The sequence below is a fragment of the Phalacrocorax carbo genome, chromosome 8 (genome assembly GCF_963921805.1).
Source record: "Phalacrocorax carbo chromosome 8, bPhaCar2.1, whole genome shotgun sequence".
Classification (NCBI taxonomy): Eukaryota; Metazoa; Chordata; class Aves; order Suliformes; family Phalacrocoracidae; genus Phalacrocorax; species Phalacrocorax carbo.
The window spans coordinates 24,547,530-24,561,417 of NC_087520.1; the positions used below are offsets into that span (position 1 = coordinate 24,547,530).

At 58.4% G+C, this 13,888-nt stretch overlaps 1 protein-coding gene across 1 annotated transcript; it reads left to right on the forward strand.

Annotated features, from left to right (window-relative positions):
- Positions 1 to 150: 150 nt before the first annotated feature.
- Positions 151 to 13,879, forward strand: ST3GAL2 (ST3 beta-galactoside alpha-2,3-sialyltransferase 2). Its single transcript, XM_064459241.1, has 8 exons — positions 151 to 285; positions 8,518 to 8,800; positions 8,886 to 9,311; positions 9,408 to 9,601; positions 10,051 to 10,230; positions 10,411 to 10,456; positions 10,595 to 10,714; positions 11,000 to 13,879. Exons 3-8 carry the CDS (start codon positions 8,979 to 8,981, stop codon positions 11,171 to 11,173), a joined length of 1,047 nt encoding a protein of 348 aa, XP_064315311.1. The 5' UTR covers positions 151 to 285; positions 8,518 to 8,800; positions 8,886 to 8,978; the 3' UTR covers positions 11,174 to 13,879.
- The last annotated feature ends 9 nt before the right edge of the window (positions 13,880 to 13,888 follow it).

A 13,888-nucleotide genomic window follows, 5' to 3' on the forward strand; every position in this document is an offset into this window, starting at 1 on the left:
GGGCTGTACCGGGCGGGGGTACCGCGGGGGGTGCCGGGGATGCCGGTGCGCCGGGGGGGGGAGCGGCTCCGTTCCGCTCGCCTCCTACAAGTCCCACAAGCCCCGCCGGGCGGCGGAGAGTCAAGAACTACATCTCCCAGACTGCCGGGCCCGGTCCCCCCGCCCCGCCCCGCACGGCGCGGCACGGCACGGCCCCGCACAGCGCGGAGGGCGCGGCGCGGGGGACGGCGGCGGCGGCGGGGCCCGTGTGCTCCCTGCGGCGAGGCCGTTCTGGAGCCGAGCCAGGTACCGCGGCGGGGAGCGGGCCCGGGGGACCCGGGGGGCGGGGTGCGGGCACGGCCCAGCTCCGGGGGCCGGTCCCGGGGGGGCGGATCGCGGGCTGCGGCCGGGGGAGGCTGGCCGGGAGCTGCCCCCGGTGCTGGTCCCGGTGCTGGATGTTGGCCTCGGGGAGCGTGCAGCCGGGATGCATTGGTTTCAGCCCCGGGGTGCCGGCTCCGGAAGGATGCGCTGGCCAAGGGTGCTGGCCCCGGTACTGGGTTGCTGGTCCCCGGAGGACGCGGTGGCCCCGGTCTTGGTCCCCCAGTCCTGGGGTGCTGGTCCCAGGAGGATGTGCTGGCCCGGGGTGGCTCCAGGGAGGATGCAGCAGCCACAGCCCTGGGGTGCTGCCCGGGAAGGATGCGCTCACCCCAGGGAGGGTGCTTTGGCCCCTGGCAAGGGTGACGGGGCTGGTCCCCGCAACCCCGGAGGAGCTGCCCGCCTCCAACTGTGTGCCCCGGGGTCGTGCTCCGGGGCCCAGACCTCGGGGGGGGGGATGCTGGGGGCAGAGCTGCGGTGGCCACAGAGGGGACCGGGGCGGGAGGGCTGGCTGCGGGTACCATGCGGTGTGGGTGCCAACGAGAGCCCCCAGTCCCCACCAATGCCAGTGTGCATGTAAGGTCCCTCAGCAGTGGTGTGACACATGGCCGTATGACATGCGGCATCCCTTGCTTAGGTAGTGGCAGCCAGGATTTCACAAACACAGCACGAGCATCCCTGGGGACAAGGTAGGAAACCGTGTCACCCAGCAAGGAAACATCCCTTGCCTGTGTCTGGCGGGGGTGGGGGGGCTGGGTGTGCCAGCACAGGTGTTGGCATGGGATCCAATTGGCATCCAACCTGCCAGGGTGTGTGCCTGTCCTTGCGTTGTAGCATGTTTCCCCGGCCAAGGCACAGCTGCTGGAGCGGGGTCGGTGCTGGAGCCCAGCTTCTAGGGCCTGGTGATGCACAGGGTCCCCACGCATGCTGGGGGCTAGGTTGCTGCCAGCACAGCGGGAAGGCGAACTTTTGCTCAGGCTCCAGGTGCAGAGCTGCAAAACTCCCAAATATTTCCCTGCAGCAAGGGCTCCCCATCCCAACGGGAGGATTTTTTTTGGGGGGAGGATGGTGCTTGGGCAGTGGGCAAGCTCAGACCATAGGAAGGGCTGCGTCCCCTCCTGCTGCAAGTGAGGAAAAAACATGGCTGGGTGAAACCAAATAACATCAACCCCACAAAACTTGCTGTGTATCCCTCCAGGAAGGCAGGTGGGCTTTGTGCTGGTGGAGGCAGTTTTGCTCCCCACAGTCCTGGGGTCCCCCACCAGGCCGAGGCAAGGGGCTCTCCTGTATCTTCCCTGAGCAGCAATGCCGGCCACATCCCAGCCAGGGCGGCAAGTGGGGACGGGAAGTTGCTCAGTGCTTTGGGCTTGGTTTTCTGTTTTCTTTGCCTTTTATCAGAGCCAATGTCATGTCTGCAGCAGCGAAGCTTGGTGTGTGTGTGGGGAGCTGCCTTGGCTGTGTGTGCCTGCCTGTCTGTCTGTCTGTCCCCATCTGGCAGCGAGCAGCAGCCCTGCTGCCAGTTGTGTGTGGCAGCTGCCTGTCAAAAGCATTTCCCTCTCCACTGAGGTGCTCATGGCGGTTCTTGGAACAGCGAGACGCGCTTGGCTCACCCGCCCACACCTCGCCGGCGCTGGAGGCAGGCAGGGAGAGCCCCGCAGCCACATGCTGGGGGAACCAACTCAGGCTTGAATTTTCATGCCCAAACAAGCTCCAAACTGCCGCTTTTCAGCAAAAGGCTCCAGTGGCACCGAGGGTGTGATAGTTTCCCTGCCGGCTCTTGGCACACCAGATGCTGCCCAGCTTGGCCCGTGCCGAGGACCCGGCAGCTTAATGGCTTTCATCTCCTCCTGTTGCATTTAATTCTTGCAAGAGTGCAAACTGCTAATTGCTCTCCAGCAGCTTGGCTGGCTTTCATGCTTCTCAATGGGTTGTGATTTATTGGAGCCCACCAGTCCCCAGGGGCTTGGGATGGGCAGGAGAGGCTGGCAACCTCCTCCCTCTACCCTGCCGCGCCCCGCGTCGGGTTCCAGGGGATCTCTCGGCTTTGCATCATTCTTTGCCATCAGCATCTCCCAAAAGCTTTTTTTTGGAGACTGCAAGAGATTTGGGCCCTGGCTCTGCGGGAAAGTTCTCAAAGACACCCCAAAAACACACATGGATGAGTGGTGAATAGATATAGCGAATTTATATACATGTAAAAGTGTGTGATATATGGTTGTTTTTTTTTTTTAACAGGATGAATGGTTCAGTGCTGGGGCTCCAAAACAACCCCTACAACAGTGGCTCTTGGGAAACCAGAGCAAGCTGCAGTCACTTTGCTACGGGTGCCACTGTGTCCCCAGCAAGGGACTTTTGTTCAGCAGTGATAATTGGGCTAATTAAGAAAATGCAAATGCTCCCCCTTCTCCCTGAGTGTCGGAGCAGACCCCCAGTTAGCGGAGAGGAGGAGCTGGGTTCCCTCGCCAGTGGAGCTGTTCTAATTTTATATTTAATGGGAGTCCCTGGCAGTAACTGGACTGTGCTGGGATTGATCGCCTTTGGCTGGGGGAGCCTTTCATAACATCCCCGCGGTGAAATCTCATAGGTACAATTTTCCTAAAGAGTTCAGTGGCCTTTCAGCGCCACCTGCAAGCAGAGCAAACCCGCAGTGGCTTTACTGGGCAACCCCATGGTGTGCACTGAGTTTGCAGTTCTCTGCTCAGGCTGTGTCCTGGGGGAGAGAGGGGGGCTTTGGGTCACAGCACTCATCAACCAGCCCTCAAAAGCCTTTGGGTTTCCACTGCCTCCTGTCCCCGGTGCTGCCAAGCCCCAGGGAAGGGGACAGTGAGGCACAGGCAGGGGGGCCCCATGCCCCTGCTTGCCTTCCTCAGGCAAAAGGCCATGGCTGGCAGCAGCAGCAGTGGCACCTCCTTGGTGCGGCATCCGCCTGTCCTGTGCTCCTGCACATATTTTCCTGGTGAGGCATCAAGCATGAACCTAACGGGTGCAGGCTGGTAAAATGAGCGGCGGTGGTGGAGGGGGAGCGGCTCCTTCCTGGTGGCTGCTGCGGCAGTTGATGGGGAGGCTCGAGGTGCTGCCGGTGGCTCGCTGGGTGCCAGTGATGGAGGCTGAGCTGGGGCCTTGCCCTTGCCAGGGAGCATGCCTGCCTGCAGTGAGGCCATGTCCTTGCAGGTGGCTGAGGATGGGAGAGACCGATTCGGGGGTGTTTGCGGAGTGCAGCCCTGCTGTGGCAGGCAGGGAGGGGGGCACAGATCAGGCAGACCCTGCTGACCCCAGCCCACGGCCGTGGGAGGACTAGATGGAAACGTGACTGGCAGTGGGTGGCCGGCTCCCTATAGGGCCTGGGGGCTTTGCATGGGGAGCTAGGGGGAGGATGGGGGAGAGGAGGCAGTGTGGGGTGGTGATCCTGGGGCTCTGCCTCCTCTGCTCCACCAGGGGCTGGCCAGCACCCTGCCTGTTAGCCAGCCCTGGGCCCAGCCACTTGGTGGGAGCCAGCTTGGTAGTGCCTGAACTGGTGGTACCCGCCCTGGTGGTACCCAACCCAATGGCTCGGTGGTACCTGACCCTGTGGTACCTGACCTGGTGGTACCAACCCAGTGGCTTGGTGGTACCCAAGCAAGTGGTACCTGATCTTGTGGTAGCAACCCAGTGGTACCTGAGCTGGTGGCTCAGTGGTACGTGACCTGGTGGTACCCAGCAGCTGGGGCAGTTGGTATAAACTAGGGGCTGTTGGGCAGGTGCCTGGGGGTGCAGGGCAGCATAGCTGGGTCTGCCCCTTGGCTCTGACCAGAAATCAGGGCCAGGGGGTAGAGTGTCCCCTTGGTGTCAGGCTGAGCAGTGAGTCCCCCTCCCTTCTCACCTGTGCTGCCTCAGGGAGGAGGCTGCTGCTCCTGGCGCAAGGAGCCAGGCGTAATGAGGCTATGCAGCGAGCGTGGCCTTGGGCTTATCAACCCTGCTGGAGCACAGGTGCAGGGGATGGGAGTCCCCTTTTCCTGGTGGCAGACCACAGAGACGTGGGGGGTCTGTGGGGGGCTGGTGGAGGAGGCGACAACAGTGCTGGCAGATGGCCGAGCAGCGTCCCTTCTCAGGGACGGGGGCTTCAGCTGTGTGGGCTGGCACATGTGGTTCGCCTGTCCCGATGAGTCCATGCATGTGAGTTGTGGGGGCTGTTGGATGCCTCAGCTGCTTCTGCCAGCATGTGTTTGGTGGGGGTGAGGTTGGCCAAATGGACTCTGCAGCCAAAGCCCTCCCACCCAGCATTGCCCCATTGGGCAGCACAGGGTGTTTGGGATGGAGCGGGTGCCCATGGGGTCTCCGCCATGCTGCAGTCAAGCCAAGGGGCTTGGGATGCTGCTGGACTGGTGTCTGCAAGTGCCATCCACTGGCAAAGGTGGGAGCATCCCTTTCTGAGCTTTCCCACTGCTGGGACCTCCCCTGTGCCCCCAGATTCCACAGGAGATGGCCTCGGCAGTGGCTGGCTCCATCCCAGCTCCATGCCAGGGATTTGCCCTCCTGCGCTTTTTCCTGGACCTGTCCCAGCACTGAGGAATGAGCCCAAAATAACCCCTCCAGATGCCGGGCATGGGGAAATGCTGAAATTGCTGCTGTTGGCAGCCAAGCTTGCGAGGAGGGTTTAAAGCATGGGAAACCCAATTAACTGGGCTCCATTAGCTGACTGAGCTGGCTGATAAGAGTATGATTAATTAAAAGGATGAAGAATAAGTTACCAGGTCCTCACTGGCATCAGCGTGCGGCTATGGCTTAACCCATGAAATTGGCTTCTGTTAATACCTGGTGCCTGGCTACCACCGGCTGTCAGTCCTTCATGGCATTGCTTAATGGTGGGGAGAAACGTCCGTATACCAACACCAGGTTTGCTCTCTGGTCCCTCTCCCATCTAGCTTCCAGGGAGGAAAAAAAATCAAGGGGAAAATATGATCCCTCTGGATGGGTGACTCAGTGAAAGACCTTTTTAATTAACCATGCTTTTCTTGCCGGGTCTTGCTTTGGCTTTGGAAGCCAAGTAATGCAGAAGGATGGTTGTATCGTACCCTCCCGTGATGCCCCCAGCAGATTCCCGCTTGCCATTCCCCGTGGAGCAGTGAGCTAACGTGAGCTGACAGCCCCAGCGGAGGCAAGCAGGAGCACTCTTTGGCATGGTCTCAAGCTAAAACAGTGCCTGGGGGAGGCTGCAACCTCGGGCAGCTGCTCGGGCCACAGAAAAAAGTAAATTTGTGGGGTTTTATAAATTTTTATAGTAATCCTGCTCACTGAATGCCAGCCTGAAACCGCCGGGTAAGGCAAATCACCATGTGGTGTTTCTTCCTGCCTGGGGCTGAAGGAGATGGGAGGACGATCAACTCCTGTCCACTCCATTCCCTGTTGAAAAAAAATAGACCCAACATCCCATTTTTTTCCACCCATGGCAGCAGGAGGGATGCTGGTCCAGGGTGGGGGCTCCCCGTGTGCTGGACCCACAAAAGCTGGGTGCTGCTCCAGCACCTGGTCCATGGTTTGGCGGTGGCAGAGATGATGTCCCTGCATGGGGATCACAGGACGGGTGGCACCTGGACACCCAGGGGTGCATTTCCCGGGGACTCCTGGGGGAATTTTCAGCCCCTGCATCCCCAGGAAGAGTAGCAGCTGGCATGGACAGCGCTGCTTCTGCTCCCCTTCGCTCCCTGCCCCAAGCAGGGTGACATTTCATCTCCCAGTGACGATTCCTTCCCACACTCACCCTGTCATTTACCAGCAAGGAAATTGGTGCCAACAACCTCAGGATATCTTAGAAATGAGCAAACAAAGCTGACAAGACCTAAAAAAGCCATGTGGGGATGTGCCCAGCAGCGTTACAGCTGATGGGGAAGGGGGAGGCATCCTCCAGGCCCCAAGGCTGTCACATCGCTCCAGCATTCATCCTGAAATTAGAGATTATACATCCTGAAATTAAAGATTATATGATCACAGAAATAATCCAACTGTAAAAGCAGCAGAGCAATTTGCTGGGACCTTTTAATAGCCTCCCTTCGTTGTCTCTTGCAATCATGTTTGATGAGCACATGGCCTTCAGGAGGTGATTAAGGAGACCAGGGGATGAATTTGGGAACCAGAGGGTATTTAATGGTATAGCTGAGTAGACAGACTTCCTCACTGCAGAAGAAATCCTGAAATCCCCTAGTATTTTAAGAGGGAAATATAAAAACCTGGTGCAAAGAGCCCCTGCAATGCCCCCCATCGGCGGCTTTTTATTTGGCGGAGGCAGATTGGGTTTGATTTTGGAAGCTGGCGGGGAGGGAATGGTTAATGCTGGGATATTATGGATGCTGGGTCTATGAGGACCAGCGCAGATGCAAATAGCTGCCAGCCCCTGCTAGGAAAGTGATGATTCAAATAAGCCGCTGGTATTTAAGGATGCTTTAATGCGTGTGAGCTGGGCTGGAGGATGGTATTTTTCCCCGCCTGCGGTCGCTCGGGGAGGCCCCAGGATGGGGCCATACAAAACATGCTCCAGATGCCAGCAGGGCTGGGATGCGGCAGGCAGGACCCAGGCTGGGGAGCTGGAAAGGGATTTTCCCCCTTTCACCAGGAACAAAAATACCACGAGCACGTGATAAGCGATTTCCTTTAGCCTTTAAAAAGCCCCATGGGATGGAGCGAGCAGTGGGAGCAGGGGAAGGGGGATCAGCCCATCAGTCTCCACCACATCGCAGCTAAAAAGAGCCCCAAATCACCTTTCACCTGCAAAACCTTCCAGCACTGTGCATCGGGGGGTGGGGGGGGTGTTTATAGCTTTTTACTGGCTTTATCCCAAACTACCCTAGCTGCAAACCCTCCCTTTAACAACCACCCTGTTTTTCTGATGGCAGCGACCCAAGAAACTCATTGCAGTCGCTCGCTGGCCATGCATGTTCCGTGGAAGCATATTAAAACCACTCCTGAGCCAGGGAAAAGACTTGGACAACGATCATGCCTGGGATGTGCACCCATTTTCTGGCTCTTTCTTTTAAAGGCTGTCGCAGCTTGGACAAATATTTGACAGCAGGTTAATGGTCTGGGCAGGAGCCGGCTGTGCCTGGCTGTGTGATAGGCTGGGGGGCGGGGGGGAGCGGATTTTTTTTGGTCCATGCTTAGGTCTCTCCCATCCCTGTAAGGAGCTTTGTGGGAGGCTCAGCAGCCTCCATCCCCAGTAAGAAAGTCAGTGTCTTCCGGAGGATGTATTTTTTGTAGGAAAGAGGCATTCTGGTGCCTGTCAGCTTGTAATTAGTGCTGCCAGCCTCAGTGCTGGCCTAATTGGGTCCTGGGCTGAGCTGCAGAGGCAATGCCACTGCAGGGTTTGGCCTTGGTGGGGTGGGGTGCTGTCACACCCTGGCATTCCCCTCCCCAAAAAGCGCTGGGGTGTGTCACATCTCCATCCCCCGTGGTGATGGATCTGCCCCAGCTCAGCAACTGTGTTAAAAAGGGATTATTTTTTTTTTTTTTTCAGCCTTTTATTTTTCTGGCTGAAGAGTGGGGTCTGGCTTTGCCCCCCTGGCTTGGGGCTCTGCCACCCCCCACATTTCTCCCCAGGAGCAGGTGCCAGCACCTCTGCCCTGGCTATTTTTACCCGCTGGGATCATGAGCGAGCGGGTGACCTTCCCCGACGAACGCTGCCATGGGGAGGGGACAGCCACTGGCGTCAGTACCCAGGGTGCCTGTTGGGCTGCGAAACGGCTGTTTCCCGGCTGTTTGGCCATGGTGGCAGCCAGTGAAGAGGGTTTTGGAGGGGCTGCTTGTGGCTTGATAGAGCGGGAGAATTGAGTCCACAGAAAGGAGCCTCTTGTTCAGCTCTGGAGGCGAGTTCATGGCTGAGCCTTTGTCTGGCAGAGCTAGGGAGGGCACAGCCTGGGAGCTGCTTGGGACCTCCCCCAGCACTGCCGGTGAGGAGCCGGCAAGGACGGTGATCCCGTTATCTCAGCTGTCTTCACACCCCACGCCTGCTTGTCCCCTCTGGGGACGGCTCATCCCCTCCACCAGGAACAGGCTGGGTGGCATTTTTCAAAGCTCAGTGGGGAGTAAACAAACTCCTTGGCTGCCCCAGCACCCTCCTCGTACTCAGTGCAGCCGCCCAGCTCTGCCGTGTGCATCACTGTCCCTTAACCTGCCGTCCCCTGCTTCTCACTCCAGGCCGGTATCGTGGTCATGTTCCAGAGCCAGAGGTGGAGGGCAGTGTGCCAGCCGATCAGCTAAGGCCAAGGGACGATGAGCACTGTCACAGGCAAGAGTCAGCTGGGGCTGGGACCTGGAGGAGCCACCAAGGCACGGTGCCGTGGCTGAGGCTGGTGTGCTGAGCTGTGCCGGACCCCCACGCCACCGTGGTCAGCAGCAGATGCTGTCTGCCCAGCACATGGTGCCGCGAGGGGCCCTTGCCACAGCCGGACCACGCGGATGGAAAGCTGCAGCCTGGCAGGTAGGAGCCTGGCGTAACGGTTCATGGAGGGGTTCTGCATCCCCACGACCACCACGGCAGTGATTTGATGTTCTTGGTCCCGCAGGGACCCTCGCTGGCCGGCTGACGCCATCTGACACCCTATGCCCAAGCCCTATGCCGGAGCGGGCACCCTCCCCGGCTCAGCCGCCTGCCGACCATGAAGTGCTCATTGCGCTTCTGCTTTCTCTCGACCGCCTTCCTGCTCGTCTTTGTCATGTCCCTCCTCTTCACCTACTCCCACCACAGCATTGCCTACCTGGACCCCGGTGGGCTAGGCGGCATCCACCGGGTGAAGTTGGTGCCTGGCTACGCCGGCATGCAGCGGCTCAGCCGGGGGGGGCCATACCCCCGGGGCTGCGCCTGCCGCCGCTGCCTGGCCGAGGAGGCTGGGGCTGCCGACTGGTTTGATGGGCGCTACGATGGCACCGTCTCCCCAGTGTGGACAAAGGAGAACATGGACCTGCCCCCTGATGTCCAGAGGTGGTGGATGGTGAGCGAGGGATGCATGTCCCCAGCGGCTTTCTCCTCTGCCAGTGAGGAGGGGGCCACTGACTGATGCTTCCAACCTTCCTTCTGCCCCTCACAGATGCTGCAGCCCCAGTTCAAGTCCCACAACACCCACGAGGTCCTGAGCAAGCTCTTCCAGATCGTGCCAGGCGAGGATCCCTATCGCTCCCGCGACCCACACCGCTGCCGTCGCTGTGCTGTGGTTGGCAATTCGGGCAACCTGCGTGGCTCTGGTTATGGGCCGGAGATTGATGGGCATGACTTCATCATGAGGTGAGGGCATGGGACCACTGCTGGGGGCACTGCCTTGCTTGCTCAGCCCCACAGGCAGCACAGAGGCATGGGGTGATGCTGGCACCATCAGTGGGTGCTGAGCTCCTGCTGTGTACCAAGCAGTGTACCTCTGGGTCAGCGGTGGGTCGGGATATGCCAGGGGGTTATCCCTGTGCCTTGTGGCACGGCCACAGCCTGGCTCCAGTTACTCAGTCAAGGAGCCCATCATGGGTCCTGCCAGGTACTAGGATGGGTGGGAGCGGGTCCAGCTCTGCTGCCTCTGCTGGGCTGGCTGGGGGGACCTTCAGCTCATCTGAGCACTGGGAAACTCACTGAGGCTGGGAAACAGTTACTTGGTGCCATTCAACAGCTGACAGGGGACACCTGTGTCATCTGCAAGGGACAGGGTGGCTAGGTGGGGGTTGCCACCTTCCCTGCTTTTTCCCCAGGATGAACCAGGCCCCCACGGTGGGTTTTGAGGGCGACGTGGGCGGTCGGACCACACACCACTTCATGTACCCTGAGAGTGCCAAGAACCTACCTGCCAATGTCAGCTTTGTGCTGGTGCCCTTCAAAACCCTGGACCTGCTCTGGATCGCCAGTGCCCTCTCCACCGGCCAGATCAGATTGTAAGTACCTGGAGGCACTGGCAGCCCCTCTCCTGCCGCACCAGCTTGCCTGGGAGCGGTGGGGATTCATCAGTTCCTCCCTCCTGGAGCATCCCCTGGCGCTGGTCCCTTGGCAGCTCAGGCTGGGGTCAGGGTGTGCAGGACCCCGGGAGCTCACCTGCATCTCTGCTTTTTTCCCAGCACGTACGCACCTGTGAAGCCTTTTCTGCGGGTGGATAAAGAAAAGGTAAGGGGGGTTTGGCCATGGCACCCATCACCCCATCTTGCCCTGGGGACCCCCTGCACTTGGCACTCCTTCCTGGGGAGCCAATGCTGAAGGGAGCGTGGCCGGGGCTCCGGTGCTAACCTCAGCCCGTCCTCCCAGGTGCAGATCTACAACCCTGCCTTCTTCAAGTACATCCACGACCGCTGGACAGAGCACCACGGGCGCTACCCCTCCACTGGCATGCTGGTGCTCTTCTTCGCCCTCCACGTCTGCGATGAGGTGGGTGACGGCTCCTCGGAGTCCTCCTCCGGGCTGGCATGGGATGGGTTTGCTGAGATCCTGAACCTGGCAGGATTAAGGAGGGAGGTGGCTTTTTTTGGGTCCAACCGCAGCAGTTTTACTTGCTCCTGTTGCCTAACACCACGGTGATGAGCACCCTTGACCAGTAGGAAGGCTGCGCAGGGGGATGTACGCCTCTGGCACAGTGCCAAATCCACCTGGCAGTGCAGCGGGTGCTAAGCCAAGGGAGACAGGTCTGGCTCACTCCCCTCCTCCCCACTGCAGGTGAATGTCTTTGGCTTCGGTGCCGACAGCCGGGGTAACTGGCACCACTACTGGGAGAACAACCGCTACGCTGGGGAGTTCAGGAAGACAGGGGTGCACGATGCCGACTTCGAGGCGCACATCATCGACATGCTGGCCAAAACCAGCAAGATCGAGGTTTACCGGGGGAACTGAGGGCTGCGCCTCCTCCGGCTCCCTTGCCCCGGCCAGGCCCTGGCTGCCCGTGGGGGCAGAGGGCAAGGGTCTCCCCGGCAGCCTCAGGCGATGAGCACCGGGTGGGCAGCGTGGCCCCACGCCGCCAACAGAGCTGCCCCTGGCAATATTTGGTGCCTCCAGCAGCCAATCAGGTTTAGCGCTAAAGGAGACTTTTCACTTTTTTTAATTATGATTATGATTATTATTATTATTAAGAAACCCAGCTGAGAAAGGATTTGTAAACACAATCAGCGACTGACCGGGCAGCGGGGGCTTCTGCCTCCCATCTCTTTACAGTCAAACCAAATGCTGCTCTTTTTAAAACAAGACAAAACCAACAAACCCCTGAAGCCACGTGACTTTGGGGAGCGCCCAAGCATCGTGTCTGGACTGAGGGAGATGCGGCAGCCTCACAGCCTCGCCAGTGGAACCAGCTGCTTCTTTCTTCCTTTATTTTGGTGGTTTTTTTTTACCCAACTGGGGCAGATGCCGCCACCACTTCCTCGGGGAAGGCAGGTCCTGGCACAGCTGCAAGCACATGGACCCTTTGTGGGGAGCCAGCAGCCTGGGGGAAGCTGACCATCGCCAATGCTCCGCTGCAGGCTGGCAGCACAGCTGGCTGGGCAATGGAGAGGAAACGTGGTTTCAGGGCTGGGCATCCCCACTCCTCTACCCAAGGATCAAGGAAGGGTCGGACAGATTTTGTATGTGACTGGGCAAAAGGCAGCTAAGAAACCCGCAGGAGCAGCAGCCTGGTCCTTCCGGCTGGGCTCCCTTGCAGCATTCTCGAGGGATGCGGCAGCAGGTCCGGCCCCACCAGAGGGAAAGAGACAAGACTTCCCTCTGCTTACAGGCTGGGAAAAACCAGATTAGAGGTAGCTTTAGTGGGTGAATGAACCATGCTTTGGCTTTTGTGTTGCTATAAACAGACAGCTCTGGTGAGAAGCTGAAATCCCAAAGTCTTTGCTCCATTTGTGAGGGTGGGGCTTGGTTTACATCAGCCTGGTAGAGCCGGTGCCTTTGGAGTACCGGGGCTTACCAGGCTGGACAGGCTGCCCCGTGGAACAGGATGGGGAGATGCAGAACAAAACCGCCTCCCCAGGGGTGTAATTAAAACCACTTCCTTTAGGTCAATCATGGGGGTGGGGTTTGGTTTTTTTTATTTGTTTGTTTGTTTTTCAAGAGATGCTGGAAAGCTCAAGAAAAAGGCAATCACAGAAAAGGTCCCTCAGAGAGGGACCCTCTGTCTGTACAGCCAGTGCCAGCAGTGGGTGTCCGGCGTGACGGTAAAGCCCCATGGTGCCGACACTGGGGGAAGCCCTGCCCACAGCGCCTGGTTGCAATAGTTATTTGAGGAACAATCACCGTAAGTTTTTTTGGGCTTGGAGGATTTTTGGTTTTTTATTTTTTAATATCGTTTTGTACCTGGCTTTTCTGTAGCAGCCTCTTACCCACTTCTCTGCTTCGGTTTGGTTGTTTTTCAGGTTTCTGTTTGGTTTTGTTTTGGTTTTTTTTGAAGTTTCTCTCTGCAATCATAAAACATGAGGGTTCAGGTCACCTGGAGGAGGCATCGAGTATCCCCTGCGCTGGGGACCTTTGTCATTTCTGTCCACAGAGCTTTAAAACAAAGTTTTGTGGTGGGTTTTGGTAGAAGCAGTGCTGCCCTGGTGAGACCAGCCTGCCTGCGACCTGCGACCACCACAGCCAGCCCTGAACCCCGCTCCTCTCCCCAGGATGGGAGGCAGGTTATAGCGAGCCCTGGTCTCCACCTTCCTGGGTTGAGATTTTTTTTTTAGGGGAAGAAAACAAAAAAAAAAACAAATGTAGAACCACAAGCAACAACGAGTGCCTTGATCATCATCTGTTGGCTGCGCCAGGCTGTGCCCACTCCCGCACCAGCGGTAGGGCCTTGGCTTATTTATCTGGCAGTCGTACCCGCTTCCCTCCTTGTGCCACGCTAGATCTCAGCTGGCAAGTGAGGAGACGGATGCATCCAGGCCACCATGCCAGTGGTTGGGGAGGCCAAGTCCAGTGTGACGAGGCTGGACCAGCTCCTGTCCCCGCTGAGTGGGGCCAGGCCAGACAATCATGGGGTGAGCAGAGATGCCGAGTACCAAACCCGGGCACCAAACCCGCCGGCAGCACAGTGCTGGCATCCAGCAAAGGGCGCACTCACGTCTCCTTGCTGCCCTGACAGTATTTTTTTGGCTAACTTCCTTCCCCTTACCCTTTTTTTTTTTAAATTATTATTATAATTTTTTATTTAAGCTGTCTTGCTAGGACTCGTGACCACTTCTGTTTCTCTGGCAGAACGGCCGCCGACCACAAGCATGAGGAGCACACTGCACGCCCAGCGGGGAAGGGGCCATGGTCGTGGTGCTGAGAAGCACCACTGTACTGTACAGAGAGCAGATGTAGGCAGAGGCTATGGGCAGGGGAGCAGGCAGGGAGGAGTTGCCCAGGCTTGCCCACCTGGCAGAGGTAGTCTTCATCACGCGGTGCCTGATGGAGCACCCATCACCTCCCGCCCCGCCGGGAGAGGGAGAGACCAGTGCTCTGACCTAGGGCTAGGAGCAGGCAGGTGGCTTTGCCCGTAGCCTCTGTGTACATGGGTACTTCTGCACACAACTGTCTTAAAACAACTTTTTTTTTTTTTTTTAAGTCAATAAAAACCATGCATCAGAACTGCTGTGT